This window comes from Poecilia latipinna, unplaced genomic scaffold (assembly GCF_001443285.1).
Source record: "Poecilia latipinna isolate Pla-1442-1.1 unplaced genomic scaffold, P_latipinna-1.0 Scaffold879, whole genome shotgun sequence".
Taxonomy (NCBI): Eukaryota; Metazoa; Chordata; class Actinopteri; order Cyprinodontiformes; family Poeciliidae; genus Poecilia; species Poecilia latipinna.
The window spans coordinates 314,163-339,290 of NW_015113495.1; the positions used below are offsets into that span (position 1 = coordinate 314,163).

The 25,128-nt window shown below is 40.2% G+C and overlaps 1 protein-coding gene across 2 annotated transcripts; it reads right to left on the reverse strand.

Moving 5' to 3' along the window:
- Positions 1-1,768: 1,768 nt before the first annotated feature.
- Positions 1,769-24,489, reverse strand: LOC106957144 (tetraspanin-17-like). Of its 2 annotated transcripts, none has more exons than XM_015048392.1 (8): positions 24,150-24,489; positions 14,469-14,519; positions 11,948-12,094; positions 11,063-11,233; positions 10,498-10,623; positions 9,710-9,757; positions 8,310-8,426; positions 1,769-6,425 (listed from the first exon to the last, which is right to left on the reverse strand). In XM_015048392.1, exons 1-8 carry the CDS (start codon positions 24,234-24,236, stop codon positions 6,360-6,362), a joined length of 813 nt encoding a protein of 270 aa, XP_014903878.1. In that variant the 5' UTR covers positions 24,237-24,489; the 3' UTR covers positions 1,769-6,359. The 2 variants fall into 2 exon arrangements, with proteins under 2 accessions (XP_014903878.1, XP_014903877.1); XM_015048391.1 differs by having other exon boundaries at positions 8,310-8,435.
- Between the last annotated feature and the right edge of the window lie 639 nt (positions 24,490-25,128).

The window sequence follows — 25,128 nt, forward strand, 5'->3', positions numbered from 1 at the left end:
AAGAAAATCAGCCCTGAAGGCTTAAATACAGTTTTTTTTTTTTTTTTTGTCATAGAGTGGAGGTGAGTAAGATAAGTGTTTATCGGGTTTCTTTTCTACATTCTGAGCTCTTGTCTGCACAACTGAAAAAAATCATATGAACAGAATTAAACCATCTGGTTTTAAAAACAACACTTGATTTGATACTTGAAAAATGAAGTGATTACCACAATAACTCCCTAAATGTAACATTACTAAAGCTGGAGGCAAGTAAATGATTTTTTTTTTTTAATGTTGCACATGAATATATATGACACAATCTCACATCTGTCCACACATATTTAGAAACTGGAACTACTTCACAGTGCAACATGAGAAGTACTGTTGTATTGATGAGTGTGTGAAGGAGCAGGAGCTTCTTAAAGAGACAGAGGCCCAATTTCAAGGTGTCAAATTACAGGAAAATGTTGTCATGTTTAATATACGCAAGGTTTTTGTAACAACTGAAGGTGCTTTAAAATGGCACTTGTGTCTGGAAAACACATACTACTGCCCCCTTTAAAAGCTTGACTTGTTGGCGTGTGAGCCTTTAAAGTCGATCACAAGAAACCGAAAGAGCCTGAATGCAACACGTGGAGCACTGTGTACATTGAGGCAAGATGGAGATGCGCTGTGTGGTCTCTGCTGTGAGATAAAATGCCGCATTAGTGGGTAGTCAGACATGATGATGTGGCCTTGCAGATGTGTGGCACAATCTGAAAATTAAATCTTCCCTTATGGAGGAAATGCAGCGCGGGCCATCCAGGAGGGACGTCTCCGAATGGTGTCCCCTAAATAATATTAAATAATGGAAGCCGTGCACGATGTGCGATTCCTGTCCAGATAGAAAGGAAAGAAGGCGCACACACACGGAGCAAATTTATCAACCAGAAAAGCCGTTTGGCTGCAGTAGCTTCATGAAAGAATCAAAGGGAGGACTGTGATGGGCTCCTGCTCTTCCCTCGCCACCTAAAAATCAGAACACAAACACTTCAACGGTGTCCATTAACGTGCTGATTAATTGTCAAGGAAACAGCATTACTCTGCATGTCGCGCTGGCTTGTTTTTACCTTTAAGATGAATGGCAAGGGAAAATGTCAATAGTCTCTGAAGTATATGGATTCATTTTGTTGATTCGCTTTTTGTTTGATCTTAATCTTGTGGCGCAGAAGAGTAACAGCAGGTTACTGAATGGATTTGTATAGATTCTAGTCGCTCTCCAAGAGCCTCTAATGGGGGGAATATAATAAGTGCGTGCTCACACACACACACACAGAGAGAGAGAGAGAGCTTTTGAAAAGCATTTTCCCTGCCTTGCGAGATTAAAAGATGAGGTCACAGCAGCGGTGTATCAGCATCTGAGCTCTCGGTCACGGTTTGTCTCCCTCTATTGGCTGAATTGTCATAATATGAACTAAAACTTACAATCACAGAAACGGAGTAAGTACTTGTATCAGTGTAAATATCCGTTTCTTGCTAAATTGTTCATATAAAACCGCAAAACGTTAGTTTTTATAGGACGGTAGGTGTCAATCAGCACATAGTAGCTCACAACTGTGAATGGGAGAGTAAGAAATGCATAATAATTCCTGTATATACATTTCTTACTCCCCAATTCATATATATATATATATATATATATATATATATATATACACAGTTTATAATACCTATGATGATTCAGCTTCATAAGTAATCAATTTAATTTCTTGTTATGCAAGTAAAGGAACAAAAAAAAAAAAAACAGGGATGGTCTTATAAATCCTTTAATATATGAAAGAAGAGTTGTAACAGAAAATACAGTGTAATAGACCAAAAAATTTTATTTACATTTCTTTACAAGGCTACACCTCAGAACAGGCATGTACAGAAGACAAGGAACAAACCGATACATATATAACCTGCTACAAGCAAGACAGTTAACAAAAAAACAAACAAACAAACTTATGAATGCACTAAAAGAATATCTTTTTGCTGCCCTGCTGTAAAAGAAGACATTTGCAGTGGTTTCAGTGTGGCTAAGTGATTTGCAAACTGTGTCCATACTCTGTAGCGGATCTGTAAACCCAGACAATTTAATAATTCCTGTTTATGCTCGTATCCGCATCAAATGTCACGTCGCGGCGTGGAAATGTCAGCGCTAATAACCGTGGTGCTGCTGTTAATATGCTCTGCGACTAATCCGCTGAGCCGTTCCTCTGTGCTTCAGATGCGGGCAGCGTTGTGCACACGATGAGGTAAGACTCGTCAATGTGTGATGTGCAGCTCACCTTCGTAAATTAAACAACACGCACCTCATCGACCGCCGCTGAAGCTGAAACAAGGGTTCAGAGGGCGGGAAAAAGACAATATTTTCAGAAATGGTTACTTAGTAAAGAAGTTTAAAGCGTTGCAACTTTTGCTCTCCCTGCTGATTTAATGTGTTAAAATGGAAAACAAAACCAGAAAAGTCTTCATTTGCATTCCTAAACTTCATTTGTGTGTTGTTGGTTTTTTCAATGCAGGAAGGAGATTTGAAACTGACCATGAAGCAGTAGGTTCATGCTGGTAAAAAAACCAAAAAAAAAAAAAAAAACCAAACAAACTTACATTCATAGTTTGCCTACGTTTCCTCTTGGGAATGATTTAATTACCCAGAGGGACGGCAGACGAAATTAGGAAGGTGTTTCACAAAGCAAGGCCATAACGATAAAGGACAGAGGACAATTAGCAGTGCTCTCTCCTCTCATGCTTTCCGCTACATTAGAGGAATATAAAAGCAGAACGAGCCAGAGCTCCTAAAAACAAACATACGCCACCGAGTTCCCTCTGCATCCGTTGCACCCGAGACTACTGCAGCAAATTAATACGGCGTTAGTATCCCGACTGCCGAGGAGGCGGATGATCGGCACATCCATCCAGAAAAAGGAGAGCAGGAGTGCTTTTTGTTCGAGAGAGCTGGTGGTGCAGCAGACCTGACGCTACAAAGTTAACGTCTACCTCAACAGGCAGCAGACACCAAGCTATCCTGCAAATGGGAGAAGTGTGAGCCACCAAGCGCAAGCGAGGGTGATTGAAGAGGGAAAAGGATGAGCTCATCTTTGCGCTGAGCAACGCATCAGATGCCTTAACCTGTGTGAAGGGAAATTAATCAAGACTGCACAAGAGAAAAGGAGAAAGGACACACCTTCTACCCAGATCTGGAGGAGGACAGGTTACTTTCAGACTGCTCCTCAGCATTTAAAGGCCAAATGCACTCCAGAAATGTTATAAAAATATTAAGAGCATGAAACCACTCCCCTCCAGCCCCCTCCAGTTTGGCCTTCTGGAGAAAGAGAAAAGTAACTTTGAGACACTCCTCTAAATTGAATACGCACCTCCGTGTATGAATTATTACAAGGTGTTATAATGGCACCACCTGGAAATCTCTCAGGGTAATTACCAAATTAATCGTTGCTTTTGAAATGGAATATGTCGAATGGATGTGTGATCAATTATTAGTGATGTGAAATTCACAGATACAGAAAGTACTTTTGTTTCCTCGGCTACCAAAAAAATGTTTCTCTGATGGAAACACTCTGTGTCACAGCATTAAGAACCACCTGGGATGTCGAATATGAAGGAAACTGTTAACCTCTTTTCCATTGTTAAGACAGATGGGCTGACCAAGGAGTCAACAGCCAGACCGCTTAAGAAACTGCAGGTGTTGTTTGTGAGCATAAAGTTTGAGGGGGGAAAAAAAAGTGTCCTCTGTTTGTACGTCTCTCCAAACGATAACCGTACAAATTTAGGTTAACTAATCAGCTATCAGAGCATCATTTATTTTTGTCCAGACTAAGCCCAACCAAGGGCTTAACGTATGTCTGCAGATACCAACTGGGTATTTTAACTTTTCTTTCATCCATGACATGTGAATTATAGCAAACGCCTCCCGAGAGATGTTTGCTTCTCTTGAGTGTCAGTGTGTTAGATCTCCTCACTGCTGCTGAGACTGGATGAAACCCCCATATGAACCTTGACTTTATAGATTCAGGTTTGAACTGCAGACTTTTCTTCACCTATGCTAGTTTAGTTTTTTTTTTTTCCTTTTTCCATATTTCTCTATGTAGAAATGAATATATCTGTCCTGAGCAACAAACCTGAACACAACTTAAAAAATAACATTTGCAAAAATGATTATGTGTGTCCTTTAAGAATGACAAATTAAGGCAATGTGTAAAAAAAAAAAAAAAAAATGCACTTTGAATGTATTGACTTATGCTTCCTCACAGAACGCTGCAGGCCTTTATCCCTGATTACACCAAAGACGACATCAGTTTGAACTGAGAGAAGCCGTTAAGGTGCGTCGATGTCCCAGTCGAGGATCTGTGACATCCGATTCAAAAAAGAAAAAAAAAAAAAAAAAAAAAAAAAAATGTTTTGTTCTCGTCTTTCCAGTTTTCTCTCCGCTGTTTAAAAATACATCAGCGCGGCAGGCTGCAAAACCCACGCGCTCTGATCGGGTGGCGTTTTGAAGTAAGGTAGCATGTGGGCGAAAGCAACATGTGACAGGTACACGCAGCAGACGATCAGAAGGTGCTAAGATATTTATTCTACAGACGGACTCAGTGGAGCGGGAAAGTTTTTGGGGTTGTGTTCACAGAATGTGAATGCCTCTCATCTTTCAGGCGTGTGTGCATAGCATTCAAAATGTAAAGTGTGTATGTATCCAGCCCTCTTGGATCCAGTTTGTCGCGCATCAGAATGACACCGTTACAACCAGAGACAACAGTTAAAACACTGGGAATAGAAGGACAGAGTTATACGCTGACCTGGTTGGGACCGAAACCGTAATCACGACCGGATGGCAAGATATGCAAAGCAAAGTCGTAAGAGCCAATCATCTCTTCACAAACAATAAACAGAGGAAGCATCTAGAAATGACAAAATACTTTCAAAATTCACTGCGTGAGATCTTTCTTTCTCTTTCTCTCTGGGTTACTGCACAACTCAGCGAGCAAAAGTTAAAGCAGCATTCATGTTAAAGTGAGAACAGCATGTATTAACTCTTCCAAATGAAATTTAATTCAGACAAAAAGACGCAACAATTCACTTAAAGATAAAAGCTAATTTCAACGTTTAATCTTTCTCTGATCTCTCAGTTCAACTGGCACTTTCAACAGAAAGAGACAATAAATTCACATTCTATCTAAAATGGTATTTGCATTCCAGAGGAAATCTCTCGTGGACAAATGAAATTATTTGGTCTCCGTTACGTTTGGTAACACCAACAGACAGAAGCGGTTTTGCAGTCGGTGCCTCATATTATATAAAAAAAAAAATAAAATAAAAAAAAAATAAAACAATGACTTAGAAATATAAGCATCTATCTGTAAGTGGACACAAAAAGAAAGCATGAATAAAGGACATCTTTAAAAAATAGATATCAATGCAAAGGGACACATTATAAGACAAAAGTGGTCAAAGAAGTCAAGAACAAAAAGGCCCCAAACCAGCAATCCCACGTCCCAACAATCGCTCGCATTAAACCCCTTTCCTTATATGGCACTGACCACACCAACCAACTCTGTAATAAAATAAACATCCATCAGAAAATCAACTAGTGATACAATCGCTATGGGGGCAAACAAGGTGACTTCCAAAGATCTATCCCTGTTTTACTGCATCTGTCTTCAGCGTAAAGAACATATCTTCAGCCAGGTCCTGAGGTATTAGGGGAGCAGACAGGAGAAATTTACTATAGGAAACAAAAACAGGGAAAATAATGGCACTTTTTTTTTACATTTGTAAATAGAATATAACTGTATCAATACCACTTAAAAGTTGCACAGAGAAGAGAGGAAATGACATACGCATGGCATCTCCCCCTCCCGCCATGAGTACAGAGGCTGGCCAGAAGGTTGACCGCCATTTTTTTCTAAAGCAAGATGAATGCATAAAAAAATAAAAGCAGTCTTTGATGCTCGACCTGTAAAAGGACCCGTCAGCTTTCCTCAGTTTATTGAATTGGTCACCTTACTTCCATCCATGGCTTCCCGGCTTGACAGAGGGTCTTTGTGCAACCGTGTGGCATAAATACATTTGTCCAAGGAACAAACTCAGACAACAATAATAATAATAATAAAAATCATCTCTCAAGTAGGCAACTCCGTCTTCTTTTTGGACATTTGGGTTAAAATCCGTGACGTTTGGTTTGCATTGAACATTTTCTTTCCTCGTATCAAGTGTCACTGATGAGCAGGATAAGAAACTTTTTTTTTTCTGTCTGTAGGTATGCAAGAGTGTTGGCTCTCCGTCCACAATCTGGACGGTACCAAGTGTGCTGCGATGGCCTGGCCGGGTCACGCGGCGCGGGGCTCGTGTCACCAGTTGGCTTTAACAGCTTTGACATCACTTACCAGGTTTTGAGCGAGGCAGATGCCAAAAATCTGAGGGGAGGAAAAAGAAAAAAAAAAGCCACAGGAGACATTTGACTGTAAGTCACGACTTCAATACCAAAAACAGCTGGAACTTTTATCACACTGAAAACGGATCCGAGGAGCGAATTTATCAGCAATTCAATTTAGCAGCTCGATAGAAAAACCGACGGACTCCCGGCCGACGGTCATCGACGCTCGGCATGAGCAGGGTCAGCCACAAAGGGTCTTTCCTGAAGAAGCTCACTGTTCACAGAATACTGTATACAATTATTTTTTTTTTTTTTAAAGAAAGTTAAGAAGAAAGGAATAAAAGTGTTGCATTCCTTGTGTTAAATCATTCCTGAACCAAAGACGATGTCAGAACAATCTGACCTGGGCGAAGGAGGAAAAAGCACAGGACCTTTGCTCTGTAACACTGCATTCCTTTTTTTTTTTTTATTTCTGCATAACTTTTATATTTCACTTGTAAATTATTGCCAGATAGTCTGGAGGAAGAGTGGAGGAGCACAGAATCCAAGTAGTCTGAGGACAGTGTAGCCATCTACTAGGACATCTGAGACATTTTCAGCTGAAATCTGGCTCCTTCTCTTAATTGACAATGGTATCAGTTTGACTGATGAGAGCTAACTTAGCCTGACCAAAATCCCATTGAGACTCTACGGCAGGGGTCCCCAAACTACGGCCCGCGGGCCGGAGCCGGCCCGCCTCCACATTTGGTCCGGCCCCCTGAACAATACCAGAGAGCATTCAGATTTTTTTTCATTTATTGTATTTTCCGGTTTATATGTGGATTTTTCTTCAACCACCAGGGGGCTCTTTAGCAGGAAGTGTGTCCTGTAAACTGTGGGGCGCATTGCTGCCATCTGTTGGACTTTTAGGGAACTGCTTTACTTTTATGTTATTTAAACAGTACGGTTGTTTGCTAGCAGTAGAGCAGATGAACACACGTGTCTGTTATGAACGCCACATTCCAGGTTGAATTCTTCGAAGCAACGCCTGTAAGTAGCAGCTTATACTTCAAAACGAGCCTTTATGTTAACATATGAGAAATAAATATGTTAAAGTTACATTCCCTCAATGGAATATATTACTAGTCAGTCCCAGTGACCGTTTCACTCATGGGTTTTGCCCATGTGCTTTCTGGGTAAAAATCAATCGAGAAACGCACCCCCCTGTCAACAATCTACGGCCCCCCACCAGAGAAGGGAAAAGTTATGTGGCCCTCACAGGAAAAAGTTTGGGGACCACTGCTCTACGGGGTATTGTCCAGAGAAAAATCAGAGACACTAAAATCAACACTGCAGACAAGCTGAATGTTTCTATTACACCTCAGCAGAGACCCAGGTTGATTTCCTCCATGCTACACTGCAGCCATGCAGTAGTTCGTGCGAAAGGGGCTCAGAATATTTAAGTACGTATATTATACATTAAATCGTAGGATGACACGCCTGGATTAAAGATCCAGAATTTTCTATTAGTATTATATTTTAGGGAAAACTGGATTTTTGGTTTCTATTATCTCCAAGTGATGATTATCTAAATAAACAGGAAAAAAAAATATCGAAATGTATCACGCTGTGTGTGTAATGAACGTATATACGATGTAAAAGTTTTACTTTGTGAATTGCACGACGAAACAAATTGGCCTTATAATGATATTCTAATGTATTGAGGTGCTGCTGGATACAACTTCCCAACTCTTTGGGATTGGTGTTATGGCTGCTTGTACAGCAGAGGCCTGATGTAACAGACTCTCGCCACTAAGCGGCAGTAATGACACAAAATCACAAGGCATTTAGCTTGAGTTTAAAAAAAATGAAAAAAAAAAAAAAAAAAAAAAAAAAACAGGAGCCACCTACAATGAATGTTTAAGGGGAAACAGGGAGACATTACCTGTAAAAGTGCAGTGCCAACAAAGATCCCAGCGACAACAATCAGGTTGTCCTGAAGCCACTTCTCAAACTGTCCCACACAGCCCTTGGTGTAGATGGATTTCTGCTGGTCCAGGTCCTTATATCTCTAAAAAGAAAAAACACTCAAAATGAGAATAACAAAAAAAAAACAAAAAACCTCTGCACTAACATTTTTTTAAAACAACTAGTGGAGTCAGATTTATTTAAACATCCAAACTCTGACTAACAGCTGCTCCAAACAAACACAGGAAGCATTTTGCCCAATGATGCCTTCACTGTTTAAGATGCAATACCACAGCATGAGAGCTGAGTCATACTTAATGATTTCCACACAGCTAGGACAGTTTGGAGAATATGAAACCAATGGACACACACACACACACACACACACACACACACACACACGCCTGCTGATGGCCCTGCCTGGAATGAGCAAACAGTGGGAGCCTTTTCCCTGATACCGGACAGATGGCTGTCTGGGTCATCACATTCAGCCCATGATTTACATTTAGAGAGAGAAAGCTCAAGGTGTAATTTACTGCTGCCATGACACCAAAGAGGGAGGGTAAGAATAGACGCCTCCATACAAAGCCTCCTTTGTGACTTTGTCAAGTCAACTAGGCAAACTCTTTGTTCGCCTGCAAAACCCGAAAGCTAGCTTTCGACCAATGAGGAGTCAAAAGAGGCTCCCGGCTACCAATGGGAAAGCAGGAAACACAATGTTATTCCGCCTGTGAACTTCCTGTGAAGCTATTTCGGCTCCCTGCCTTTCTTCCCCCCCCCCGTCCTCCGCGTGTCTCCTGCTCTTCCTCGCTCCCCGCCCTGTGCTTTCCTGAGGCAAGCTGCACAGGAACTCTGTGCGCATCCCTGACAGTGTCACCGGTCAGCACAAGAGAAACGGAGAAAACGAATCCGTACCAACTCTGTGCTGCGGCTTGCCTAGCAACAGCAGTCTCTCCGACTGCAGTGCAGTGAGTTGTAGCCGCCACACCCACACATGGTGGTGAAAGGGGAATGGACTGGCACAACCCACAGAGTGGCCAATTACAGAGTGGAGCTAGGGCTGCTCTTTGGGCTAAAACTGGAGCCTAATTATCCCTGTTAGAAGAACAATCTGTTATTAAAAGCGCGGAGCATGCATGGGAGTCTGTGCGATTATAAAACCTTTATATTCTCTCCATCTGCTAGGCCTGCTTCTTTTTTCTTTTCTTTTTTTTTCATATTTACAAATCTAGATTTTTGACTCAAAAATATTGAAAATCCTTATATTGCTTCTTGAAAGCAAATAATATAACACCTCAAATGACTACCTTTAACGAGTCAACTATTAGACAAGTTTAAATCGCCGTCAAGAATACAGAGAACAGGCGAGATACGAACCCTTTCAAGCCGAATGTCGTAACCACACTGTGTATTGATGATGTCCTCCTAAAGAAATTGGTGGGGGGGGAAAAAAAAGCAGAAAAAAAAGATTAATTTTAGTAATTTTGATATTGCATTTTTCGTTTTTTAACTCAAAAGTTTGACAAAGCAGAACGAGCAACAAATGACTTTGAAAGTTTTTATTTGGTATGTTTTGATCAAGGTTTTTTTGCTCCAGATGTTGATCTAACTAGCAGTTAGCTGGAATAAGATCTTCACAATATGGCAACCTTGAGTAAAAACACTAAAACTCCACGGTTTCCACCCAATTATATAACAATGACAATAATAATAAAAATGTTCTTTATCATGAGCTAATTGGTTTTAAATAAAACTGGAAAGCAACAGGTATTACCATTGCTGCTAACCTACTGAGATAATTATTGTCTGATTTAAAATGTCGTCTTTGCGTTTGATAACTTAGCTGTGTATTTAAAGTACTTGCTATGCACATTATTCAACATTTTTGTCAGCTGAAAGCTTTTATAATGGGAAATATTCCCAAACACCCAGATTAGATTGTTTTTTTTTGGTATTCTCAAGTCATTTAGGATGCTGATATCCGAGTTCCCGTATCTTTTCTGATGACAATAAATGCACATGCCTTTTTTGTGACATCTGAGCACAAATTATAAACTTTGCACCTGCAGTAATAGCAACATGGCCTCATCTGTAGATTTGACAAATAATTGCACACTCCAATCATAACTAGAGGAGACTTTTCGAGGTGTTAATGAATGACTCACGGCAGGATTTTTGATACAACAGGAGAAAGGGACTCCGCAGCGTTCTCTGCTGGGATTCCTGTCAGTGCAGTTGAAGTAGATGTTCTGGTTCCAGTCGTCAGGCCCATGAGCTCCGCAGCACATCCACTGAGAGAGCAGGAAACAACAGGCTCTGAATAAACTCCCCTTTTTCCTGATCTAAGCTCTCCAGCTCAGCTAGATAGGCAGCTTACCGGGACGGGTGGGGACTACATGGAACTCCATGAATCGACCACAGATCTAATCTCTCGTACAATACCTCATGACAGAGCTTGGAGTTTACACATAAGAACCAATTATCCAAAATTTGTCATTCTTGTAATTGGACAGCGATTAGAAAGGAATTTCAATAATAATAATTATGAGATTTTCTCCAAAAAAGGCTCTCACTGCTAAGTACTAGCCTGGTCTAGAGTCGCTTTTTTTTAAATGTAAAGCGAGGTTTCACAAGAGGATATTTATGCTTACAACATGCAGAGGAGTAATGCCTGAGGGATGGAGACAGGTTTTCACATGAATGTCAGTCAGCAGGTGAGGCAGGACTCACATATTCCTGGGTGAAGTCAATGAGATTCTGCAAGTCGATGTCATCGCGATAAGCCTTGATGTTATTATTGATGAAAAAGTTTAACTGGTCTTTGATCCAGTCCTTGAAGACAAAGGCGAGGATCCCCGCAGTCAGCTCCAGGAAGAAGATCAAGCCGAGGAACACGGAAAACTGGAGAGGACGGGACACAGAAAACAACACGTAAGCGTCACGTCACACGAGGATGAACGCATCGGATAAAAATGCGCAAACTTTTTCTTTGACGGTGCTTTGAAACAAACGAGCAGGAAAGCTCTGGCGTTCCGGCGTCTTTTATGTGGCGCCTGAACTGATGTGACAAGCAAGAGTGCAGCAACAAAGCCTGCAGTCCCTCAGGTGCCGTTACATTACCCATTTACAGTAAATGCAGGAGACGGGGCTGATGATAAAATGCACAAAAGCCACATTAGCTCCCCAGTCTGACGCCTGACTTATTGCTGCTAATGGACGTCTGCTGGAGTTAGTAGATGCTCAGAGTCGCAGCCAGCAATGAGGAAAATTAGTCTCAGTCAGTCACATGCTGTTATCGACGCAGCCTACCCCAAATAAACCACCTTAATGGTGACGCGATGGTCTTCAATATAAAAGATAAAAAGCCAAGAAGCAGTGGAAAATGAGACTCGTTTCTTTCTCGTTTCTTAATGCATTTTTTTTTTTTTTTTTGTGGATCAGAGTTTAGAACGTATTTATGATGTGTAACCAACTCGGAGCATTTGGCCTCCGGTGAGTCAAAGTGACACCTGCTACCCGGCCCCGGCGCTGGTACGAACCACACACATCTAAAGCGGGGGAGGTGTCAACTGGTTCAAATGGTGTCTGCGCCTCAGGGGCGGAGAAACGGCTTACGAATTTGAGCAGGAGGGTGTTCTCTCGGAGCGCTCCGATGCAGCCGGCGAAGCCCAGGATGAACATGACCCCTCCCACCACCATGAAGAGCCACACGGGGTCAAAGCCCCCGAGGTCGGTGATCAACGACAGATTTGACAGCACGCCCTGAGGGGAAAGAAAAGACAAAAACGTGAGCAAAGAGCAAAGACCCTGATAAAAGTCTGCATAAAAAAAAAAAAAAAAACCTTTTTAGTGTTTTGATGTTAGCATTTGAGAGGACGCCTCTACCACTTTTATGCTACCAGTTTTATTAAGTGAAGTTGCACTGTTAATAAAACACACATAATAGGCTAGAAACATGTTCAAGGATCGTGATTCTCTTCTGTGCATCTCCTCTTCATAATGAGAGATATACACAGAAACAATCACAAAGCCAAGGATAGAGTATTGTTAATTTAAACTATGAAAGAAACAGAGAAGCCGCTGCACCTGCAAAGGTGTTTGGTTAAAGCTCCTTCTTGACTTGGAACAGATTTTTATTCTGTTTCATGGTGTCACCGCCGCAGAAATCGCATTTTTACTTTTTTGCAGAGCACCAGGCGGTAATCCAAACCAAAGCGCTCGCTCTTCTCCCTCAGGCGATTAAACATGGGTGTCTGCGTTAGGGACATTTATTTAAAGTTTGCAACAGCTACACCTTTACCTAGAGTTTAGAGTGACAAAGCCATTAGGTGCTCTTGCAGTGACAGACTCATTAGTTACTGTCACTCAGCAGCGTTTTTTGCTGTAGCAGGAAATCCTTTCCTCACCGTGATGATGCTGATGCCCACAGGAAAGAAAAAAAAACAAAAAAAAAACCTGGTGTAAAACAGAGATTGTTGTATTTGGTGTTTTAACTTCCTGTCTGTGTGCTCAGCATTCAGCACACCATAGGCACATAGAAACGTAAGCTTAGCTTGTAAAGCGGTTGGGCAATAGACAACTAACGGGAAACCCAATAAACCTGAGCAAATTGTTGACGACTCATCAAAACAGAGCACGCTAAGCTAACAGAGTTGAAGCCAGACATGCAGAGTCATACCCATAAATATGGGTTTTAAAAACTATCGACACATGCACACTGTCTCCATTTCGTTGCTGTTATATTCTCTTGTGCAGACATGAACCGCTTTGCTTTCCTCTCTTTCCTTTAGCAATAAAATGTAGCAAATGTGCCCTTTACTTTAGCTATGATTCTTTTTTTTATCTTTTAAATTGATTACAGTTTTTGAGTTAGCCTAAGCAACTTGCAAGTGTGTTTAAAACCTTAAATGTTGCATGTACTTCACATAAATCAAGTTAAAACTTTTCTGAGATTATGATTTTACTCCTAAAAACGGTTTTGAATATTTTTTTTTGCCATCTCACACACCGTTACCACCACAGTGTGCCTATTTGTACTGAAGAAAATTACATGTTGCTTTATTTTAAGGTCGTATGTCAAAGTAGGGAGCCACTGGAATTAAATATAAACGAAAACACCCACTGTTTGCTTTCTTTGCCACAGTCTACAAAGAGAAGAAAAAAAAAAAAACACACATTCTCTGAAATACAACAAAAGAAATAATAATAATGAAATCCTATACCGTCAAGTTAATATGTACTGGGCAAAGGAAACGGTACATGAAACAGGCAATACTGCTTTTCTTATGTTTTTTATGTCACTTGTGGCAGAATAAACTGCCTTCATTAGAGCTTTAGCACACAGCCTTAAACAATAATGTGTCAGGCTCCAAGAACTGAGCTTGAAACTAATCACCTTAGTCACTCAGACTCAGATTCACCATTAGGCCTTTTCAGCCCCTGCAATTCATCATGCAACCTAATCCCTATAAATTATTCACGCCGCTCCACAAAGGTCCTCCAGTGCAGCGCTATTTGCACACAGTTCATGGCCACACGTTGCTAATCGGTACACACGGCCACGCCGCTGCGTCATTTACGGAGCGCACTGGTATAATTTCTTGCTAATTACTGAGCAAAGTGACTGTAAACTCAATTGGAAGAAGTTTTGGATGTTGCCACAACTCGCTGCTCATGAAAGGTTAATGGTGAAAGATGACCTCTGTGTTCTTTACTTTACTTGTGCACAGAAAAACAACAAGTGTTCAAATACGTGTTCTTCCTTTGGCGGATATTCAGACAACATGTTTGCGACTTTTGACGTCTTTGAGTCAAATCGGTGTTATTTTAATAGCTTTTTTTTTTTTTTCCCCCCTTTTTTTAGCTCAAATTTCCTGAATCAAAAACTAAATGCTGAAACTCATATCAGGAGTGCAGAACCAGATAACCAGTTTCTAAGGCTAAATGAAGATAAGCAAGATAAAAAAAAAAAAAAACCTTCAGATAATCGGCCCGTATGTATATTTTATACAATACTGCGTCCGAGCCTCAACTCGGCAGCAAATCACATCCGCAGCACGCAGAATCTTGAGGAATTTTAGTTATGCTGTGGTGATAATTTCGCAGTTTGCATTTGCGAGCGTGTGTTTATACATACCTTCTCCGCCCATGCCCACAGGCCTATACCCAAGAATGCTGCTCCTAGCAACTGTAAAACAAAGCAGACAGAAGACAGCTCCACTGTGAGAGAGGAAGAAAAAAAAAAAAAACATCCTAAACATGTAACAATTAAGAATGCATGAATCAGATTTGACTAGAAATAAATGCAGGGCATTATGTGCAGCATTTCAGTTGGGGAAGAGTTTCATAAAACACTCGTTTATCAGGTCTGTTGTGGGATCGGCGTAATTTACAGGCATGTCTCTAAGGTAAAGGGAAGCGGACAGAACAACTGCCTTCAGCACTTTTTAACTACGTTAAAACAGATTTATTCATGTCGCTCCCTCCCGAAGCAGCTTTGGAAACTCATGTTTTCTGCTATCAAGGCAGTAAGAAGTAATTGGAGAATTGTCTGGTTTGAAATGATTAACATCTTCCTAAAATTTGCAAATGCATTATGTACAGATTATATAGGAAAAAAAAAAAAAAAAAAAAACTGGAGAAAAAAAAAAAAAAAGCCATTGCAGCCAAACATGTCATTATCCTATTTCATGAACCCCTCTGGTGCTTTCCATAACATTTTCTTATCAGCAGTGAGTCATTGTGCAGCTTCGCAGTCCTGGACACAAGTCTGAACTTAAAACTTGAATAAGATAAAAACTGCTTCGAGGGCAAAATAAGTATTTTTAGTTACAAAACTACATTTTTTTGTTGTTGTTTTGTTTTACTTTTACACCACATAGAGCCACATGCACAAAACAAAACTACAGTCGCAGTTCTGTTTTGCACATCCACCCACATGCTCGCCTCTGCCTATGTGAATGATGCTGACAGGGGGGTGGGGGTGGAGGGGGGGTCGCTGTGAGAAAACAAAACATATGGTTTTAAGCAGGACTTTTAGCGTTAGACTTCCTTTGTTATGCGTTTCAATATCGCAAGAATGACAAATATTGCACCGGCACTGTGGCTCTCTCCATCACTTTAACAGGCCTGTCAGACCGGAGCCAAAGTGAGCCACGTATGAATGATTGAATGCCACCGCTTTAACAAATAAAGCCATAAACGCTGCGTGTCTCGTGTCTGAAAAAGTGATTTTAAGGTGCTTTACGTCTCTTGTTAGAAGAGGGAATCATTGCAACTGGAGGGTGTTTTCCCCCCATCCCCCGAAGCTTTAAGGCTCTGCGAGTATGTACTTTAAGGCTTGATCATTTGACTGTTAAGCAAAAACCTTGGAGTCCTGCTTCGCCAACATTTGAAAGAAAGCAGCAAAAGAAACTCAAAACTTACTTGACCACTTTATTCTATCAAATTTAGACAAACATTAAGCCTGTGTTTACAGAGTATGCAAAGCAGACGTCACAGTAAGTACTTGTGTGTTATTGTTTCCCCCCCCCCCCACTCATCTGCAGAGTGGCCACAGAACGGCGTTCATACAAAGCCGATTCTTTGCCCCCCGTAAAGCAGCAGCTATCAGATATTTTACCAAATAACTCCTTGATTAATCTGGCACATCAATGTACATGTGTCACATAAGGTTCTTCTTGAGTTTCCCTTCTTAAATCGACAACAACAGTTGTGTCTGGGGCTGAGCTGCAGTGTGTGTGCATGATGACTCAGAAAGACACATCTACTTGTTTTACCATTGAAGATGAGTTAGGTCAGCAAGTAAGACTCGCTCAAGACGCCAAGATGTCGCAATCTGCAAACTGGCTGCTGATTGTCAGAGTTTTGCACTAAATCGATTGAAGTTTGTGTAAGCTACAGGTGAAACGTATCTAAGTTTCAGTTTACAGTTCCTTTGTGTGAAGCCAGTATGAGCTCTGTGGGTTTTTGTGGTAGTTATTTGCTGCATAAGCAGACTATGCTTTCATAGTTCACCTTAAGGTATAAATTAATATTACAAGACCACTGCTGAATAAATGTTAACAAAACAGAAGAAGAGTTTTGCATTAGGGTTGAGAAACTGTAAAAAACAATCGCAGTTTGGATATCTTGCGCAAATCCTGTAGTTGCTAAAGCCAAGAAAGGTTACTTTGTTTATTTGGTTGTATACCATGATCTATACAAATTTAATTTATGGATTTTTGTTTTTCGGAAAAATCTGGAAAAAAAAAAAAAAAAAAGAAAAATCAGAAATATTTGAAAACTTCTGAATCACAATTATAGCCAAATATGTAACACATAGGTACACTTAAAATAAGTTAATTTACCTTGAAGTTTATTGAACAGAGTAAAGAAAAAAAAACTGATGCTGACCTATGGGTTTAAAACAATAAAAAGTATTTTAAACCAATGATAGCCGTAGCATGTTTGGGTGGATATGGTAGTTGCGTAACAGTTCTAGTGAAGGGTGTGGTGGCGCCAGATTTAGAGAGGAAGTGACAGCCAGGAAGAGCCAGGATACACAGGCAGATACCAGGTAGCAGGGATTAGATTGACAGATCAGAGGCTTTACTGTTTTTAACACGCGGCGACCTGCAGCAGGTTTAAGTCAGACTGTGACCGGGAAAGCAGCACAAAACGCTCATCACACAGCACCAACTCACACTTAACCTTGTTCGACTTAAGAGGTTCAAAAAAAGAAAAGAAGAAGAGAGAGGCAATTTTACTCAGTATAAGTTAGATAATAGTAAAAAAAAACTCTAAGGTGTACTTGGGATTCGAAAAAGAAAAAAAAAAAAAAACTGGTTAAAGCCATAGGAGGAGGAAACAAGATTGTCTGATACAGCCTTTCTGTGTGGTTTCTGCATGTTCTTCCTGTATCTGCAAGGGGATTTCTCATAGAGCTTCACTTCTTCCTGGTTGCTTGTTCCAGCCCTGCTCAGATCCACCTGTTCAAATTCCTTCACTCACAGCATCATTAACATATTTAGCATTACGGCAGCGCAAACTCAGGAAAAATAAGTAACTGCGAAGTTACAGCATGAACGTTAAGCTCTACTGGAGACAAGACACCCACATTTTTCTAACCAACTGACCAGGCAAGAAGTTACCAGTATGCAGTGCATTTATGCACAGCACTTGAAATATGGAGTCCTGTGACATATAGTGCCCAGGGGGTCAAACCGATATTGTGATGACAACTGCAATTCTATACACTGTGCACCTCGATTACAACTGTGGTTTCACAGAGACGCTTTGCAGTTGCAAGACAAAAACAAGGGTGAGTCTTAGTTTAGAAAATAATAAGACAGACAGACAAAAGAAAAAAAATAAATAAATGCCCAGGCGGGGCATAAAAGCAGAAAAAATGTTGGAGAATTTTACAGGGCAATGGAGCAAAGTCCATCCAGTAGATTGTGAACACACAGATTGTGCTCCACCTTAACAAGTAGAAACATTAAACAGGAATGAAGCTAATCATATTCAAAGCTGTTTTGTGTTGTTTTTTTCCAGTGATTTTTTTTTTCCTCCCAAGTTTGCATGAATCACAACAAAAGCATGAAAAGAAAAAAAAAAAAAAAAAAAAAAAAAACCTGAGGATAATTATATCACCTCACCCCTGTCGTAACACTAGAGCAAGTTCTGCAGAATCACGACAAAAGACATGCAAGTTCAGGCAGACGTGATATAAGTCTGTGGTATGGAAACCAACGTAAAACTTTGTTCAGCGTACAACACTATACCTGTCTTACCACAAGGTTTTTACCTTGCCTGCAGATTCGAATGGATAACCAAACAAAAGATAATCAGGGGGAAAAAGTCAATTTAGCAATGCAGGTTTTGCTAATTTATATATTATTTCACACAATTTTTCTAAGTAAAAATAAAGCTGAAGTCATTTAAGAAAGTAATCATTATTCTCGCTGGACCACTCATCACTCCATCTGCCACTTGTGCTGTAGACCTTGGTCAGCTAACGGAAAAGCATTTTATTTTTTTTTTCACTTTTCTAAATGTACAATTTTAAGATTTCTTAAGCAAACGTTTGTGCAATTACTAACACTGAGCAGGAGCACAGAGTCTTGGGGTCATAGCCTCCAAATTAGAAAGCCAATTTTTAGGCAGGCATTAGTATTGTCTGCTTTTCAGTCATGCAGATTTAGCACAAATTACTCTAATGTTAACTCTTAAGGATATATTCAGCCCTTCATTGTGACTGGTTTTGGTGTTTCTCGTAGACCTCCCCAGCCGACAATTGATATTATTCTCTTCAAAGGGAAGAACTGAATAAAACACCTGTTAAGGTGTCCCCTTTTTCTGAATTTTGATCAGTTACATAGTTAACAAGTAACACTTTGAGAACCACTTTCAAAGTGGACCGAGGTTTGAACAGAACTAAAACCAAAATGGTGTTTGCTCGAACCACGTCTCAGCAAAACGTGCGTTATCATAAGGACAGAGCCTAGCACACCCTCACAATTCCAGTAGCCAGTTCTGGTTATAGGTAAGTGCCAACACTCTTTGCTTTTCAAGGCCTATCTGCAAATCAAACGTACCTCGCGGCACAGAAAGGTTGGGATTGAAAGGAATTCAAATGAATGGAACAAATGAAAGCAATCTGAACCTGCTTTTGAGCTTTGCCCACATTACTTCCTTTTATCAAACTTTCCCAGAGTGTAATGTGAGCCCCTGAGGTTAAATTTAGGTCAGAAAGACTAAGACACTACAGCACTACTGCTACTGGAAGACAACAGTTCTCCTTATTGATTGTTATGGCAGTCTTTTTTTTTTTTTTTTTCCTTTAATCACCTCTTAACAGTTTGGAAATGAATGCAAGCAAGCAGGAAAAGCAGTTTTTTTCTAATCCATTTAAAAATTAGACTGAGTCTTTGAATTTTTATCCTCCAACTCTGCTGTAGGAAGTTTGGATCTCATTTGTCATTCTATTTTTATCACTGTACCTTTGTACTTGATCACAGAACAAATAAACCCCTGGAACAAGATGTTTCTGTAACAGCTTTCTTATTCGGCTTTGAGGATCGTTTCCAGAAAGTTCTGACTAATGCTGGTGTCAGAAGCTTGTCTTCCATGAGGACAGAGATTCTCAGCACATGAAAAGATTCCTCATTGAGCAAAGTCATCTTTTACCTCAACCAACTTTAAGACATGTCTCCAACCACTTTGAAACTCACACTTATCTAAACGACCTGTCTGACTCAATAAAATGCACTTAAAGATTTTTAAAGTTTGCTTGTTTTTTTTTGTGTTTTTTTTACCAGAGCATACCTATACAGAAGGCGTCAAATGTCAGATTAAAGTTAAAAATTCTCTGAACAGGAAAAGCTTTTTTTTTGTTTTTTTTTTACAAAGATTTATATCTTCAGTTTTGCTAAAAACTGCTGTCATGTAACAGTTGGCACACACTGTGTGACCTGTAGAGATCACAATGTACGAGCTTGATACTGTGAGAAACTGATACTAACCTGAGTAACACTTTATTATGCAAGATTTAGTACATGAGAGATTTATTCAATTCTTGCTCTAGCGCCACAACTAATGAGTAGAAAGCAAGCTCTAAAACTGGAGTTGGTACAGTTTTTGGCAAAGGTATTCACACCCTTGATATACATGTATATTTTTACATTTGGTCTCATTACAACCACAATCTTTGAAGAATTTTAGTTAGATTTTCTAAGGAAACAATTTCATATGTAGACCCAATATATTGTTTGGTGTGGATTTGCATCCATTCATGTTTAACCCCTGAATAAATTCCATGTGATTTGTAACTATACCCCATTTGCATTTAAAGTAAATACAAAATAAATACAGCTGTCCGGTGAAGACTTCAGATTTGCTAGAAAACATTAGTGAACAATCACCCTCATCAAGACGACCGAGGAACAAAGCAGACAGGTAAGATGTCAAGTTGTGGAGAAGTTTAAAGTGAATAGTTAGGTTTTCAGCCGTTCAAATCCATCGTCTGAAAACTGAAAAGCATATGGAAAAGCAGAAAAAGACGTTGTACCGACTTGTTAAGCAAAGAGAGTATCAGAGATATAGCCAGCAGGATTACAGTGACTCTGACGAGGCTGGACTGATCCACACGTCACATTGCTGAAAGCCATAAGATGTTTCAGTTTAGGGATACAACTAGCATGCCAGCTAAAACTGAACTTCTTTGACCACAAATGCAAAGCTCTACATGTGGTGGAAAACTAACCCTGCACCTCACGCTCACTGTTTATTTATAAAACCACCTGTGCTATTTGTACCCACGTCACACACTTGAAATAGTTCATCAACCAACAAAATATTTACGCACGGAGTAGTAATGTGATGAGGCTGTACAGATACACAAAGTATCTTGAATTACATCCTGCTCCGAAGAGTTCACTTGAGACCGGATCGGCTCAGGTAAATGTTAATACCGGGGGCGAACAGATTCAGCTCTAAATTGGTCTTGACGGGTTTGTTCCCAAACAAATGCATTCACACGTGTCCCTCGATGGCCTTCCACCTGCGGGGGATCATCCGATGCGCACCGTGGCGTCAACTGTGAAACACACAATGTGGAGCTGCCTAATGGCACTCTGCATCCAACCAATTCGGTAACTTGGTTACAGCTTAACAAGCTCTTAATTACAGCATGCAGAGCTTCCACACATTTCAGCAGCTCAGGCAGAAAATGTGATTAATTAAATAGATGTGAGGAATGCATCTATTCGAGGGACGAGAGAAGGTGTGTTGTTTTCCGGCATGAATGTCTGGCTGTCCGGGACAAGCTCGGGGGAGAGGAGAAAATTCACTGAGGAAAGCAGCACTAGCGTAAACCCAGCAGAGTATTTGTGGGCCTTACAATCATTCTCTCTCAATTTAGGCAGTGTTTTCAAGCTTGACAAGATCGCTATGAGAAAAACAAATGGACTGATTTAAGAAGAATAACCTCCCGTCTCTATCTATTTGAGCAATGCACGAGTCTGTCTATCAAAATCCGGCTCCGCAGCTCACGTACAAGTGGGAAACATCTTCTTGTTATTATCAACGGAAACAGCCAGCGAGCTGGAACTTGTTCCATAGTTTCACACAAACCGCCGATACGAGCCTGTTGCCTTGGCCTGAGTGTCAAACTGAAAGAACGCAATATGAGTCAAACACAGCACCACGGCCCTCTGACTCAATATTTCCCCGCTTGAATCCCCAATCCATTCGAATTACAAAGCGCTTTCATCTCAAGCAAATTACTGCACATTCACACACTTTTTTTTTTTTTTTTCTACGTAAGACTTCAGCTCAGGGGATGTTTATCTAGTTCATATTACTTCAGTTTTACATAATGCAAGTGTGTCAGAATTCCTCGGTTTTTAAGGTCTTGAGGTGCGGGTAGGCGATGACGAACAGGAAGAGAGCTGCGTTCCATATATTTAATGAGCCAATTAGAACATATGCATAATGGATGAAAACAAGAGCCTCACAAACCACCAGTGCCTCCCTTTCAAGCCGGTCTTTGTTCTTACCATCGCCTCTTTGTGAATTCGAGGGTTTGCGAGTGCAGAAAAGACAATGCTGTCAAGCAAAGCCGAACACTATGGCTGCGCAGACTTTTAAAGGAGATGTTTGAAAAGAGGCAGAGCTGTGTAGTATTCAGGCCGTGTGGCCTTTTCTTTACAACTGCGTGTGGGAAGATCCTCCGGGGCAGACAGACACACCATTACTTCACCCACAGACATTATACCACACCACGCTGCACAGAGGCGATGCGGGGGGGTTTGAGGAAGGGAGTGGTGAGTCAACCTAAACAGAGAAACTTTTCACGATCAGGAGGGATAAAGATGGTGGACTTAAGGAGTTATCCCATCACTCAGATTGATAGTAGCAACACCTAGAAATATATTAAACAATCAGAAACAAATACTTACTTAATTAGCTTATTTCTTTTTAAAAACATTGGTATTGTTACCCAAGACCTTCCAAACCACAATACTGCCTCTCCTAGGGGTAACAAACTGTAAAACCTAAATCAGAACAGTCACGGTTAGTACAAGCTTATGCGTTACATGATTAGTGGCTGATTAAAAGAGGCATTCTCGAGCCACTTTACTAGGTACACCTCTTCAGTTGCTTGTTAAATATCAACTCAACCACTCATCTCAGAAGGTTTAGGCATCTAGACGTAGTGAAGATGACTTGCAAACGATCAAACCATGACTCAAAATGAGGCAGAAAGAGGATGCAATGACTTTGTTGGCGCCAGACGAGCTGGTCTGAGTATTTCAGAAATTGCTGATGTGCTGGATTTTTTTTTTTTTATTGACATACAACCATCTCGAGTTTACAGAGAATTGTCTAAGTAAGAAAAAAATATCTAGTGACCAACAGTTGTGTCAACAAAAATGTCTTACTGACGTCAAGTGTCAGAGGGCAAGCGGAAGACTGATTCAGCATTACAAAAAAGCAACACTGGTTGTTTGCAATAAAGGCTGCCCGAATACCGTCTCTGAATCGCCAGAAAACCATACTGGCTGCAACTGGGCTTTCAGCTAAAAACAGGAAACTGTGGCTGCACTTTCCACAGACCTCCAAAAGTGAACAATAACAGAGTGGAAAAAAATTGCGTGGTCCCATGAATGTCGGGGCACTTTAGTACAAAAGTTAACCTGAAAAATTAACCTGAGCTGCAGCCCAGGTTAATTTTGTTGTTGACACTGTCCATCCCTTTAAACCCACAGTACCCATCTTCTTATGGCTATTTTATGGATATTTTACAGGCATTTCCCGAAGATAACACAACCAACTCCAACTCTGTGCAAACTGGTACACTGAACATGACAATGAGCTCAATGTACTCCAATGGCCTGCACAGTCACCAGATGACAACTCAATAAGGAAACTTTAGGATGTAGCACAATGGGAGATTAGTATTACGAATGTGCAGCCAATAAACTTGCAGAAAGTATGTGATGTCATCATCTCATACCAAAATCTCAGAGGAATGTTTCTGACACCTTGTTGAGTTTGTCATGAAGATTCAACGCAGCTCTGAAGGCAAAACGGGTTGCTACCAGGTTGCTAGGTCAACCTGGTACTATCAGTGTATTGTATTAAACTACACAAATGCATGTTCTTACAGACAAAATCAACCACTTATTAGATTAAAAAAATATGTATAAAATAAACTTCAACCAACAAAACGAGAGGTAAGAACAACAAGCTAACTTTACTTTAAGATATTACTTTTTATCTTAAAGTAAAGTTGAAATTAGGAAAACCCAAACAAATTACCAAGCTCTTCCTTTCATAAATGGGAAACATTTTGACTTCAGAGTTAATTTACATTAGTCATTCACTTGGTGACATAAGTCACCAAATGAAAATACGCTCAGGATAGAGAAAGTAGTGAGAAAAAAACAGAGAATGTGCTAAATAAGCTATAACAATGCTACTGGGTTTATCTTAAAAGTTTTAAGTCATTTCATTGTCATTGTATTGAACTTAAAAAAAATGTTCCACCTGAATCAGAACAATCAAGCTCAGTAGCTTATCGGTTATGTAAGGAAGCATTAATTAGACAAATCAGAACAGCAACTGGCATAAAAGACAAATTAAATGCTTTTAAATATAGAATAAATGAATTAACACATACAATAATAATATAAATCAAACATGAAAAAACATTTGTTCCACACCAACGGTCGTTAAGTTGAGGTAGCTTTACATTGATATAACTTTTTTTCTCAATCCAGAGACATTTAATACTGATAAAGTGAAAGTAAACGCCAAAACTCATTGAACTTACCCAGAATATAATGTTAAATCCAAATAAGAAGTATTTAACGCAGCAGCTGACTTCGGCTCCCTTTAGGTGACGGTGTTTTCTACTCATTCTTCCGAGGGATAGTAACGACGGCTATCTGGGAAGCTAAAGTAACCTACAGGGATAGGTACTTCGAAAGCTCAGCTAAAGCCGCAGTTCCCGAACTACTCCCATTGAGGTTTGTTGTCTCCATTAGCTGGACGAAACACAGTTTACTTACCGGGGTCCACCGGGCTAACCAAATCAAACATAAGTCACTTGTTATCGTTCTCTTACTTGCTAGGCCAGCTAGCTCGGAACTTCTACAGTTAGCGTTAGCGGCTAACAACAACAATTCGGAAACACCTAACTAAGGCACAGACATCCATCTGCAGTTCTTCTGACATTCAACGAAAAAAAAGGCTTTTTATTTCTAAAAACAAAAACAAAAAACACAGAGATAGTGTTAAAGCAGGTAACTTCTCAGCTCGACGTCCCTAATGTTATCTCGCCTACTCCATCGGTGCTAATAAGAGCCTTCATCTTTGTTTTCTTTTTTTTTTTTTTTCCAGGGAAGCAAGCCCTTGCTGTCAAACGACAAAACCCACTGTGTTTGGCTTGTGGCCCTTTTCACCTCAAGAGCGGCCTCTTGTGTCGTCAATGAAGGTTTTTTTTTTTTTTTTTCTCGCTGAATTGAGACAAAATGTTCTTCTGGTTTATAATCTAATATTGCAGCATTGTATTGATCAGGTAAAGAAAAAGTGATTCATTAAAGATTAACACATTGCAGGCATAATACGGAACTAATTCAAATGTCACAAGAACACACATCCTCTGTTACTATAGTAGTAACATAATTTCTAACCATGTTATTTATCATTCATGCCCTTTCAGTTATAGTGGTAGTAAAATTATGTTTCTGCAACAAAAAAGGTGAGTACAGGGCCACATGTAGAAAGTTTCCAAAAGGTCGATGGAATGG